The sequence below is a fragment of the Dendrobates tinctorius genome, unplaced genomic scaffold (genome assembly GCF_039654945.1).
Source record: "Dendrobates tinctorius isolate UK_male_01 unplaced genomic scaffold, ASM3965494v1 ptg000043l, whole genome shotgun sequence".
NCBI classification, from domain to species: domain Eukaryota; kingdom Metazoa; phylum Chordata; class Amphibia; order Anura; family Dendrobatidae; genus Dendrobates; species Dendrobates tinctorius.
In genome coordinates this window covers 21,834,145-21,847,263 of record NW_027361711.1, presented here as the reverse complement: position 1 = coordinate 21,847,263, position 13,119 = coordinate 21,834,145, and the positions used below count along the sequence as shown (strand labels likewise).

The following is a 13,119-nucleotide window of genomic DNA, read 5'->3' as shown; positions in this document are numbered from 1 at the left end:
ATTCTGTGGACAGATGAAACCAAGATCAACCTCTATCAAAATGATGGAAAGAGAAAAGTATGGCAAAGGCGTGGTACAGCTCATGATCAAAAGCATACCACATCATCTGTAAAACACGGCAGAGGCAGTGTGATGGCTTGGGTATGCATGGCTGCCAGTGGCACTGGGTCACTAGTGTTTATTGGTGATGTGACACAGTACAGAAGCAGTCGAATGAATTTTGAGGTATTCAGAGCCATACTGTGTGTTCAGATCCAGCCAAATGCAGCCAAACTGATTGGTCGTCGTTTCATACTACAGATGGACAATGACCCAAAACATAAAGCCAAAGCAACCCAAAAGTTTATTAAAGCAAACAAGTGGAATATCCTTGAATTGCCCGTCAGTCACCTGATCTCAACCCAATTGAGCATGCATTTCACTTGTTAAAGACTAAACTTCAGACAGAAAGGCCCACAAACAAACAGCAACTGAAAACCACCAAGGTGAAGGCCTGGCAGAGCATCAAAAAGGAGGAAACCCAGCGTCTGGTGATGTCCATGAGTTCAAGACTTCAGGCAGTCATTGCCAACAAAGGGTTTTCAACCAAGTTCTAGAAATGAACATTTTATTTACAATTATTTAATCTGTCCAATTACTTTTGGCCCCTTTAAAAACAGGGTGGCACATGTTAAGGAGCTGAAACTCCTAAACCCTTCATCAACAAAATGCATATATTGCAACAAGGGAGAATCTCAAAAAAATGAACAATAAAGTGCCTGTGCATCAATAAGAGAGGTTCTCATTAGGAAGTAAAGAAAGTTGATTTGTTTTCTTTACAAATGTTCATATAAAGTGCATATGCAAAAAAATTGGGGAATATTCCAAAGGCATCCAGTAGAAAGTATGGAGGTTTAAACCATAACACAAATGCTGGTGCAAAAACAAACATCAGTAAATCAAAGGGTTAATGTGCTCAGTAAAGGTCCATGTGTATACCTGAAAAGTAGAGGGCACTCCAACACGCGTTTCGCACTTGGCTTTGTCCAGGGGAGGTGTATGTTGCAATATATGCATTTTGTTGATATATGGAAATTTTCTTAATTTTTGCACTTGCACTTTACTTTATACTAAAGGAAATCCAGAGTAACAATCATTAGTTATTTCTTTTTAGGCCTACAAGCATATGATTAAGAGGCATTACTCTGCACTTTATAATTATTATCTTTCTAATATCTGGGCCTGTATATCTTTGTGCAATGAATATACTTTGTGTATTTATACAATGAATTTTTTGAGGGTTTTTTTGTGTAAGTTGTCCCCCTTTTTTACATTGTTGCATATATTGATTTAAATAAATTTTGGATTTATCATATGGCATAAAGCTTTCAGTTTTTTTCTGTTTTCCAAATATATATGGACCTAACTGTATGTGTTGAGAGTGGTTAATCAGCCATTTTAAGGGCTGGATTTTTGTGGACAACTATAGAGCAGGTGGGAGGTTCTCCACCTTATCTCCACCCAGGGTTTGGTCTGAGGTTTAAATAGTTAGCCTTCTGAGGCAGTGTTCAGTGTGTTTGGAGAGGTTAACTCTAGAAGAAGTGTTTGTGCAAAACCTGAACCAGTGTCTTGCTAACCCTGAGAGGGCGGAACCCCACAACTACAAGGACTGTGCTTTGTATTACACTTTTGTTTTTCCCGAAGTCAGAAAAGCAGTGTTTGTTTTCTTTGCCATCTCCGCACTGGGTTATGCAGTATCCTTAATAAAACCAGTCTAAGGTCTAAAGAGACAGCGCACCCGAGTCTTCCTCTGTATGCAGCCGAGGAAGCCGGTCTATCAGACCCTTTAATGTAGGTTTAGGTTATGTATAGCGTAAGAATTCAATTGGTACTCCCCTGAAACCTCGATTAGTGTCAAGTCAACATGTTTTGGCTATTAAGCTGCAAAAGTGAGATAAATTTGCAAAACTCAGAAAATATCAATGCTGAGTGTTATAAATGGGTCACCGAGGAGAGCAGGTCCAGGCTAAGCCACAGAAAACCAGAGAGGTTGGTACCTAAGTGGATTGCAGACCCCTAATCCTAACCACACAACGAGCAGTAGCCATGGAGCGTACCTACGATGATCCTAGACGCCTCGGCACAGCCGGAGAGCTAACTAAGCCTAAAGCAAGAAAGGGGAAATGTAAACTGCCCCAGAGCAGACCCCAAAGGAATAGATAGCCCCCAAACATATATTGTCGGTGAGACAAGATGAAAACACAAGCACAGGCAGGAAAATAGACTGAGCAAATGATGGGGCCCACACTGACTAGACATGACAGGAAAGGAAAGACACTGTCTGCAATCACGCAAAAAACCCTGCAAAAAGACGAACACGTCTGATGCAAAAAACACTGAAGTCACATGACTTCTCCCCCCACTATATCAGCACTCTGGTATATTCTGAAAGCAGAGCAAAAAGAGACCAATCTAATAGGGGATAAAACAAACTGGCACAAGCAGTAACATATGGGCGCTGATTCAGCACAGCCCCTGCCGGAGCAGGCTGACCCGCACGAAGAAGAGATAGACAAATCCAGATCAAATGCAAACAGAATAGCAAATAAACCACTTAGCTGAACATGCAGGGACAGAAACTTGGCACTCAAAAGAAAATTGATTTGACAGTTCCTTTATTGTAAAAGGCATCCGGTTGAGTACATTCCTTTATGGAATGCACTCAACCGGATGCCTTTTACAATAAAGGAACTGTCAAATCAATTTTCTTTTGAGTGCCAAGTTTTTGTACTACATTGTTAGGTGGCTGGATTCCCCGCTTGTGCACCTCTCTCCTCATTGAGTGCGTGTTTTTCTATTTTGCATGCAGGGACAGAGCTGGATAAATCAGACCTCAGGGGGAACAGGAAGCAAATCACCAGCAGGGATAGAGGGAGTCGGCTGTCTTAAATCCCAATCTGAAACCCCAGATCTCCAATCGTCATCATCATTATCAGGTGGTAAGCCTCTGTCAATCAGATCTGCTCCATTACCTCCAGTAACAACCAGAGGGAGCCCAGAAAGAGAACTCGCAACCCTTCTGTTCTGTCCAGCCATATAATTGTTGTCTAGAAGGTCTAGTCACTTTTTATGTCTTCGATTATTACAGACATTGTATTTTTGTGTGTATTAATCCTTCATATATTTCATACTGTAAGGTAACAGCACCACCTGCTGGCCGTTTAATGCATAGATTCTAGTTTAATTTGCAATGTATTGTGGGATTGTTCCTGTTACATCATAGTCGTTTATGACACTGTGAGGGGAACAGCAGCCATTATTCCTCCATGTGTCTTAGGAGAAACTACACCATTCGAGTTCTTCATGCTTCTTAAACAGCCTGCTCTAAGCATAGTTGGTAAGCACTATCTCGGTGTTATAATCCTGTGTTTATAACGTTTGTTGTATTAAATAGGTAATCATCAGCTATGTATTACCGCATGGTGCCTATGTATTACCTCATAGTACCTATGTATTACCTCATGGTACCTATGTATTACCTCATGGAACCTATGTATTACCTCATGGTATCTATGTATTACCTCATGTTACTGTGTATTGCAGACTATCTGTATATTATGCTCTGTGCAGCTATATATTCTGAAATGCTCCAGTTATTGCATCCTATAGTTTCACCCTTTCCTTTCACATCTGCAATCAATAAAAGAAGGTTACAATTTTACAGCCTCTTTTTCTTAAAGTATACAGGGGGTTTAGCTACATGTCTCATTGCACACCCTGCTAACGTGTATGAGGACAGTATACCTTCTGTCGATCTGACTAGCTCCACTATCTTCAGTAATAACCAGAGGGAGGCCAGAAAGCGAATTCACAACAGCTGAGTAATCAACTTGGTCATCACCGTACAATAAAAATACCAGAAGTCAACGCTTTAAATTTATCTGGTTCATTCAATATTCTGTAACAACATTAAATCATGTAAAATTTAATTAGGCTGAACATTGATTTACTGGAAAGAAATAGCTTAATCCCTTCCAATGCATAGCAACCATGCCAAGTTAAAATCTACACTCCTGTATTAAAAGTGACCATAAATATTAGATAACTTTTGACCTTATGCTGGTTTGACCGACAGTCATTTCTCCTAACCACCCATCCGCATGCACATTTGGTTATTCCAAGCATGCATATGTTTTCTTCGGTGAAAGAAGACTAAGCATCCAACATGGAGGTCAATTTTATGTTCACAATGTCCACTGTCATTCATGGTTGGCAGGGTACATTGAATTCAGATGGTTAAGGCATAAGTTTAGTTAATTTATATTTGGTGCTTGGGATTTATAATTTCCATATTTTTCGGACAATAGATGCAGTTTTTTGGGGGGGAAAGCAGGGGTGCGTCTTATAGTCGGAATGTTCTTATCATTAGCGTGATGGCAGCAGGAGTCGGGCGATCCTTCCGGTGGTCCGACGTGTTTTTGCCTGGTGCGACTGGTGCGGCAGTTTCGACGGTGCTCGGTGCTGCGGGGGGCTCCTGCGACATTATGTGAAAACCCAAAGCCCCCGTAGTTCTATTGCCTCGATGCTGTAGCCTCCAGGGAAAATGGCCACTGGAGGCGGCGCAAATGCAGTTCGAGATCTCGGCTCCGACATCTCATCTCCTGAGATCTCCGGACGAGATCTCATTGCCGAGGTCTCAATCTGTGCAGGAACTGTTAGGGCTTCGGGGTTTCACATAATGTTGCCGGAGCCCCCTTGCAGCACCGAGAACGACCAACACTGTCACAACAGCTGCCTCCGGTGGCCGTTTTCCCAGAGGCCACAGCATCAACGCAATAGAACTGTGGGGGCTATAACCCAAAACAAATATTTATCCAAAAAATATATATGTAATTTATCAAAAAATCTTTTTATTTATGCATACAAGAAAAATGATGGACACAAAATATCATAAAGAACAAGAGAATTTTATTGAGCTAATAATAATTAAAATACATTAAAAGATTTTTTTATTTTAAAAATTAATAAAAGAAATATATAATCAACTGCATCGTGACGAAGCGAAACCTGTGTTGGAGTGGTGTGTGCTGGGGCAGTGGTGTGTCAATACCGGTTGGTACTGTGGTTTTTCCCTATTATACATATTGTATTATACTGCATTCCTTTTGTCCTTGGCTAATTTTTTACTTCTACCAATAGTGGCACCTAATTATTTAATTTTATATATTTTTTCTGTTTTAGTGGTGCTTTTCTATGACACTTTTTGATGAGTTATTTGATATATTTGAGGATTTGTCATTTTTTCTGCACATAGCGCTGTCTTATGCATTTTTACTAAGTAAAAAAACATATTAGGCACTTTATTATATTAACTCTTTCAGTCAAGTAATTAATTAATATTTGATAGCACATAGCAGTATATTATGCACTTTCTACATATTCTATGCACTTTATTATATTATTAATTCTTTCAGTCAAGTGATTAATGCATTATATAATGGTATCACTTGATATACCGTATTTTTCGGACCATAAGACACACTTTTTTCCCAAAAAATTTTGGGGGAAAGTGGGGGGTGCGTCTTATGGTCGCAATGCACGGTACCTCGTGCGCTGGTGGCAGCGGGCGAGGCTCTGCGGTGCGGTGGTGGCAGCGGGCGGCGCTCTGCGGTGCGGTGCTGGCAGCGGGCTGTGCTCCGGTGCAGGGGCGGCGGCTCCGCCGGCGTCTCTTCGCAGCCCGGAGGCCCCCGCACACCCCTTGCTGGGCGCTGCCATGTTGCGGTGGCCTCCGGGAGCATGGACGCCGGCAAGATGGCCGCCGGTCCGGGGACGGCGCAAGCGCAGCTTCAGATCTCGTGCCGAGATCTCGGGGGGCGAGATTCAAATCTCAGCAACCGCGCACCACCGCACCGCAGAGCGCCGCCCTTTGCCACCACCGCAGAGCCCACCTGTCCCTGCCACAGCTGCCCCTGCCACAGCTGCCCCTGCCCCAGCACAGCTGCCCCTGCCCACCTGCCCCAGCACAGCAGCCCCTGCCACAGCTGCCCCTGCCCACCTGCCCCAGCACAGCAGCCCCTGCCACAGCTGCCCCTGCCACAGCACAGCTGCCCCTGCACAGCCCACCCGCCCCAGCCCCAGTGCAGCTGCCCCAGCACAGAGCCGCCGCCACCGCACGAGCCTGGACCACTGAATGACCCCTGTGACTACTTCTCCACCTGTGCTGGATCCCTTCCCAGGTAAGCTGAATTCGGACTGTAAGACGGACCCCCATTTGACACATTATTATTTTTTTCCCTATTTTCCTTCTGAAAATAGGGGTGCGTCTTATGGTCCGGTGCGTCTTATAGTCCGAAAAATATGGTATATTAATTTATTTTTTTGTAGGGGTTATATGCTGATGTTTAATATTCATTCAATAAATATTGGATAGTTATACTCCTGGTATTTCTTTTCTATATAGGATTTTGTTTTTGTTTTTTTTCACATAATGTCCACGGAGCCTCCCCGCAGCACCGAGCACTGCCAAAACTGCCACACCAGCCACAGCAGGCTGGGATGGGAGCAAGATCATCGCCCTGCAGCGTCGGAACACCGGAAGAATCGCCCGACTCCTGCTGCCACCAGTGCTGCCGATCCCCCCTGGGTAAGATGAATTCAGGACTGTAAGACGGACCCCCATTTGACACATTAATTTTTTTCCCCCATTTTCCTTCTGAAAATTTGGGGTGCATTTTATGGTCTGGTGTGTCTTATAGTCTGAAAAATAACATTGCTAAGCTGAAAAAAACATTAAAAAAGTCACCAAACTATTAAAGTTTTCCACTACTAGTAGCTGCATCAGTGATAGCATATCTGCCATGCAGATAGCACAAGCCATTGAGCTCAGAGATTAGCTGCAGCGGTGATGTTTGCTATTGATGTGACCTCAATGCTGTAGAGAATACACAGCAATGGAAAGCCAGCACTGGACCTGAGGAGGGTGAGCGCTATCTAATTTTATTATTCTAACACATAGGCCAAAAACATAAAAGTTAAATGCGCTTTTAAATGGGAATCTGAGAGCATTGTTATATAGAGGCAGAGAACCTAATTACAATGATGTGTCACTTACTGGATTGCTTGGTGTAGTTGTGATAGAATCCCTGTTTTCTCTAACCCCACCCACACTCTTGATTGGCTGCTTCCTGTATACACTGTACATTGTCAGCAAGCTGCCAATCAGTGGTGGGGGCGGGGTTACACAGATTAACTAAACTTCCATGCATGTGAGACCTAGTCCCTGCAGTAATAATCTCCTGCTGATTAAACACTTATTGAACTGAAACTACAGAAATATCTTTAGCAAGTGACACATCCATGGAATCAGAGTCTCTGCCCCTACCTTATTCTGTTCTCATAATAAATAGCAAAAATCTGCTGACATTCCCTTTAAGAAGTGAATAAAGATTATTATGTTCCAGTGCAAAGCAACAATACATACTGTATCTAGAGCCAGATTTTGAGTTTGATAGAATTATCTAGCTAACGATAATTTCTTTGGTAATTTACAAAACTATACTTAGGATTTCTGTTCTTATTAACGATTTAATACATTTTTTTTATTGCTAAAATATGTCTATGTCATTTTTAATATTTCACCCTTTAGCATTTAATTTTTTTTTCAAAACCAGAATGATAACATACCTTGTATACAAATCCATCCGGGCAGCTGTGATCATATGTGAAGGCTTTGTAGACCACAAGGAATACTATGCACGCCAGAAAAGCCAGTGCCAGGCTTATTAGGATGGTGACCTAGAGGAAAAAGAAGTAGAGTCATAAATAAAAAGGTACTTTTTCCAAAAAAATAAAAACTATTTATTGCAAAAAAAAAAAAAAAGTGATCTGTGCACTGCTGTCCTAAATGTAATTATTAGTATCTCGATTTGAAAAAACTTCAATGGGAAAGATGTTGTTCTCAAGAGTCTGCTCTGCCCCCGGGATACAAAAGAAGGACACTACAGTACTGAAAGGATTACCATCCATAGGAGGGAAATTGACAGCTTCCCCTTTGTAGCTCCTAAGAATAAAGACGAGTAAACATCATTAGGACCTGAGAGCTCTTCTGATCCTCCTGGAACCTGACATCACGTCTTTCTCCGCATGCCCTTTTGATAATGCCTCATGAATGAAATTACATAGCGCATCTCTAGGCTTTCGAAAAAAGAAAAAGCTTTTCAAGGAGATTGTACTTTCAGCACATCTTCCTAAGTGTAGAAGAATCAAGAGATTACATGTAACCCCGCAATCCCCCCACCTCCACCGAAAACGCCACAGTTACATCACAATATGATGTATTTTCAGAAGTAGAACCAAAGCTATGATTAATCTACACATGCATTGGGTTACATTCAATTTTAATATTTAAGACCCATATAGACATTGCACATGTTCACTGAAACGTATGTTACTAGCTTGTTAGAGATGAGCAAATTTTTCAAAATTTGGTTCCGATTAGAATCGATGGCGAATATTGTTTTTGCAATACTCATCTTACACAGCTGAATGTCAATGGAGTCAATGGGAGTAGAAATTAACGAATATACAGTATTCAGAATTGATCGTCAGACATAAATTCGGCAAGATATGGCAAATTCAGATTCGACAACAGATTCCGAACATATTCGCTCAACTCTATTGCTTTTGCCAACTTGTCTACGCCCAGCCAACGAGAACCCTGTTTACAAAACAGGGCAGTCCCCATTTTTGTTGGGTAATTCACGGTACAATGAAGTCTATGAGCGATACTGAAACAGCTGTGTACAGGACTATAGTGTATGGGTCTCTAATTCTTTTATTAAAGAATATGGACACATTCAGGGGCATTTTTTATCTAAAAGGCATGTATTTTGATTTAAAATAATTCTTGTAATTGGGTTTCATAAAAAACGTTGCACCTTTTAGCTGTTTAAGGCTGGTAGTTTTTCTGCACATTGCTGGCTGCACAATCCATTAGCTCATTCTGATGTGGAGTTTGTAACTTTTTTATTCTGTCTCTCACAGAGATCCTCTCATCTGGTTTTTGACTAAAGACCAAACAAAGGGAAACTTTTCTTTACCCAACTTCCAAAGAGTGTGGTGGTGTCCATAGCATGCAATCTTAGCATATCTTTTATTTTACTTTAGCAGTATAAGAAATTAAAGTTACGCTGTGATTGGTTGTTATGGGCAGTAAAGATAGATTTCTAACAATGTGGTTGTGTCCATAGGAACCAATCAGAGGACAGCTTTCAACTTTACCTCAGCAGCAAATGAACTGAAAGCTGCACTGTGATTGGTTGCTATGGGGGGCAAAGGAAGATTTTCTTTTAGACAGTACACAGGAGTGTGGTGGTGTGCTTACCACGATTCTTCAGTATTTAGTGGTTGTGGTGGATTAAGCTTCTGTTTCTAATGTGATCAAAATGGCTACAAGGGGGTGTCGTAATTCACCTGGCAGCTTTTGCTACATTTACGATTGATTTGTAGTGAATAAACAACAAAGGAACATTACAGATGTCATTAAAAAAGTGTATTATGCGTACTTTGATGTAAAACTAGATGATCAGGAAAAGTCATGGGCTCCACGTGTGTTCTGTTTGTGTAGAGGGACTACGACATTGGTCGAAATTGATGAAAAAAAAAGCTTTCGCTTTGGCATCTCTATGATCTGGAGGGAACCATAAAATCATAGTGATGACTGCTACTTTTGTACGTGCAACATGGAGGGATTCAGCCTTAAAGATTATATACCTTGACCTCCTATCAGAGATTTGCCCTGTGCCTCACCTGTCCCTAAACCTCTGGAGAAGCATGAATATACATCTGATTTAGAAGATTCAGAACATGAAGAGCAGGATTCTGATGAAGATTTTCATGCTGGTCCCAAAGAGCTACAGCTTTTTCACAGCTTGAATTAAATAATTTAGTCAGGGACTTGGACATTTCTAAATATTTTGCAGAAGTTGTAGGCTCTAGACTAAAGGAAAAGATTCTGCTAGCTCCTGGTATCTGTTTTTTATGGCACAGAAGCAGAGAAAAGGAATTCCTTCCATAATTTCCTCAAGACATGGTCTAGTGTATTGCAGTGATGTTCCAGGGCTGATTGAATTCCTTTTTTACACTAAGTACAATGCGAGTGAGTGGAGATTCTTTATTGATTCATCCCCAAAAAGTCTGAAAGCTGTGCTACTGCACAATGGCAGCAAATATGCTTCAGTGCCTGTAGGGCATTCTGTGCTCTTGAAGGAAAGCTATGAGAATTTAGACTTTATTCTCAAGAAACTTAACTACAAGGAACAAGGATGGTCAATATGTGTTGATGTGAAAGTTCTCTGTTTGCTCCTTGGGCATGCTTTTTGTATGAATGTTACAGCTGAGATAGGACTGGAGCTAAAAAACTTGGTCAACGAGAACATCTTTGCAACTTGGACTCAAGAAAATAGTTGTAGAAAGTTTAGTTGATCCAACTAAAGTTCTCCTGCTACTCCACATTAAACTTGGACTAATAAACTAGTTTGTGAAAGTTCTACTGAAAGAAGGAGAGACTTTTAAGTACCTCTGTACCAAGTTTCAGGGACTGTAAAGTAAAACCCAAGGAAGACATTTTTGTGGGTCTGGATATTCGGAAACTCATGAACGATGATGTGTTTGAATCAAAAATGAAAGCTGTTGAGAAAAGGGCTTGGGATTTTTTTAACCCATTTACGACCTTGGGATTTTCCATTTTTGTATTTTCATATTTTGCTCCCCTTCTTCCCAGAACCATAACGTTTTTATTTTTCCATCAATATGGCCATGTGAGGACTATTTTTTTCGCCAAAAGAGTTCTACTTTTAAACAAAATCATTGATTTTACCACATAGTGTAATAGAAAATGGTAAAAAAATCAAAGTGCGGTAAAATTGTAAAAAAGTGCAATTCTACTATTGTCTTTTTTTGCCATTATGATTCTCCAGGTCAGTACAAGTTTGCAGATACCAAACATGTATAGGTTCTTTTTTAGTGAAAAAAAAAATACAAGGTTTGTAAAAAAAAAATAAAAATGGTGACATTTTTCAAGACCCGTAGCATCTCCATTTTTGGTGATCTGGGCCTGGGTGAGGGCTTGTATTTTGTTTTTTGTGCACTGAGCACATGTTTTTATTGATACTATTTTGGGGTAGATACAATGTTTTAATCACCTGTTATTGCATTTTATTGCATTGTTGCACAGACCAAAAAGAAATCGTAAGTCTGGCGTTTTTATTTTTTTTCTAGTTACACAGTTTACCAATCGGTTTAATTATTTTGATATTTTGATAGATCGGGCGATTCTGAACTCAGTGATTCCAAATAAGTGTATTTTTTATTTTTTTTGCTTTGTTTTATTTTGACCTAGCTGAAGAGCATGGCGTTGCCCGGGCATAGTAGCTAACTGTGGTTAGTTATAAATTATAATGGTTATATCTATATATATAAAGCTGAGTGTATAGCTTCAGCCCTGCTATGTATAGTAGAAATGATCATCTGCTATGAACGCTGGCCATGGGGTGGCGCTCATAGCAGATGAGCAATGAAAACCACAGGGTTCTCCTAAGCCAACCCATAGGCACCCTGTCATGTGACAGCTAATGACTCGCTTCCGGCACGATCATGTTAAATGCCGCTATCAGAAATTAACAGCAGCATTTAACATAACAGGTGAGGGGAGGACACAATCCCACCTGCAGCTGATCAGATCAGCTGTCATGTGTCACTTATCATCTTATAGGAGAATTTTAGCGTATTACAATAAAGGGTATATCTTTTAACTGGGTTTTTTCTATATGATTCTTTTCTAATTGATACCCTAAGGCTAGTTTCACACTTGCTTTCTTTTGCAGCGCGTTTTTCCCACAAAAAAACGCATTGAAAAAACGCATACAAAAGCATACAACTGCTGCGTTTTTTTCAAGCATTTTTATGAGCATGCATGAAAAAAACGCAGCGTTTTTATGCGTTTGTATGCGTTTTTAGTGCGTTTTTACCGCGTTTGCGTTTTTTTCCAACATTAGGTGGCCCCTCACACTAACCCAAACCATGACTTTACTAACCCTAACCCTGACCCTAACCCTAACCCTAACCTTAACCCTAACCCTGACCCTAACCCTAACCCTGACCCTAACCCTTAACCAAACCATACTTAACCCTAACCCAAACCCTAAACCCTAACTAACCCTAACCCTAACCCTAACCCTGACCCTAACCCTAACCCTGACCCTAACCCTAACCCTAACCCTAACCCTTAACCAAACCATACTTAACCCTAACCCAAACCCTAAACCCTAACTAACCCTAACCCTAACCCTAACCCTGACCCTAACCCTAACCCTGACCCTAACCCTAACCCTGACCCTAACCCTAACCCTAACCCTGACCCTAACCCTTAACCAAACCATACTTAACCCTAACCCAAACCCTAAACCCTAACTAACCCTAACCCTAACCCTTAACCAAACCATACTTAACCCTAACCCTGACCCTAACCCTTAACCAAACCATACTTAACCCTAACCCTGACCCTAACCCTTAACCAAACCATACTTAACCCTAACCCTGACCCTAACCCTAACCCTAACCCTGACCCTAACCCTTAACCAAACCATACTTAACCCTAACCCTGACCCTAACCCCAACCCTAACCCTGACCCTGACCCTAACCCTAACCCTAAACCCCCTTAACTAACCCTAACTCTAACCCAAACCCCTAAATTCCATGGTTAACAAAAAAAACGCATGTGCAAAAAAACGCATACATGAGCATGCCAGTGCGCATGTATGCGCATCCATAGGCTATAATGGCCATTTTTAGCGCAAAACGTGCGCATACGTGCGCATGTGCTTTTTTGCAGGGCCAAAAAATGCAACATGCTGCGTCTGGAAAATACAAACGCACACCCCAAAAAAACGCAGCGCATGAAAATCGCATACGTGCGCTTACCAGCGCGCAGGTATGCGCACCCATGTTAAATATAGGGGAAAAAACGCATGCGCACGTATGCGTTTTTTTCCAGCGCAAAAAAACGCAAATGTGAAACCAGCCTTAGAGATACTATTTTGATTGAATTTTCGTTTTTTGTTTGCACCTATTAGAACCATCCT

The 13,119-nt window shown here is 41.2% G+C and overlaps 1 protein-coding gene across 1 annotated transcript in view; it reads right to left on the bottom strand.

The window, feature by feature from the left end:
* The window catches only part of NSG2 (neuronal vesicle trafficking associated 2), a 126,237-nt gene that overhangs the window by 14,755 nt on the left and 98,363 nt on the right, over nt 1-13,119 (bottom strand). The window contains exon 4 of the mRNA XM_073575239.1: nt 7,663-7,773. Coding sequence (XP_073431340.1) covers nt 7,663-7,773 — 111 coding nt within the window. The remainder of the gene's footprint in view (nt 1-7,662; nt 7,774-13,119) is intronic.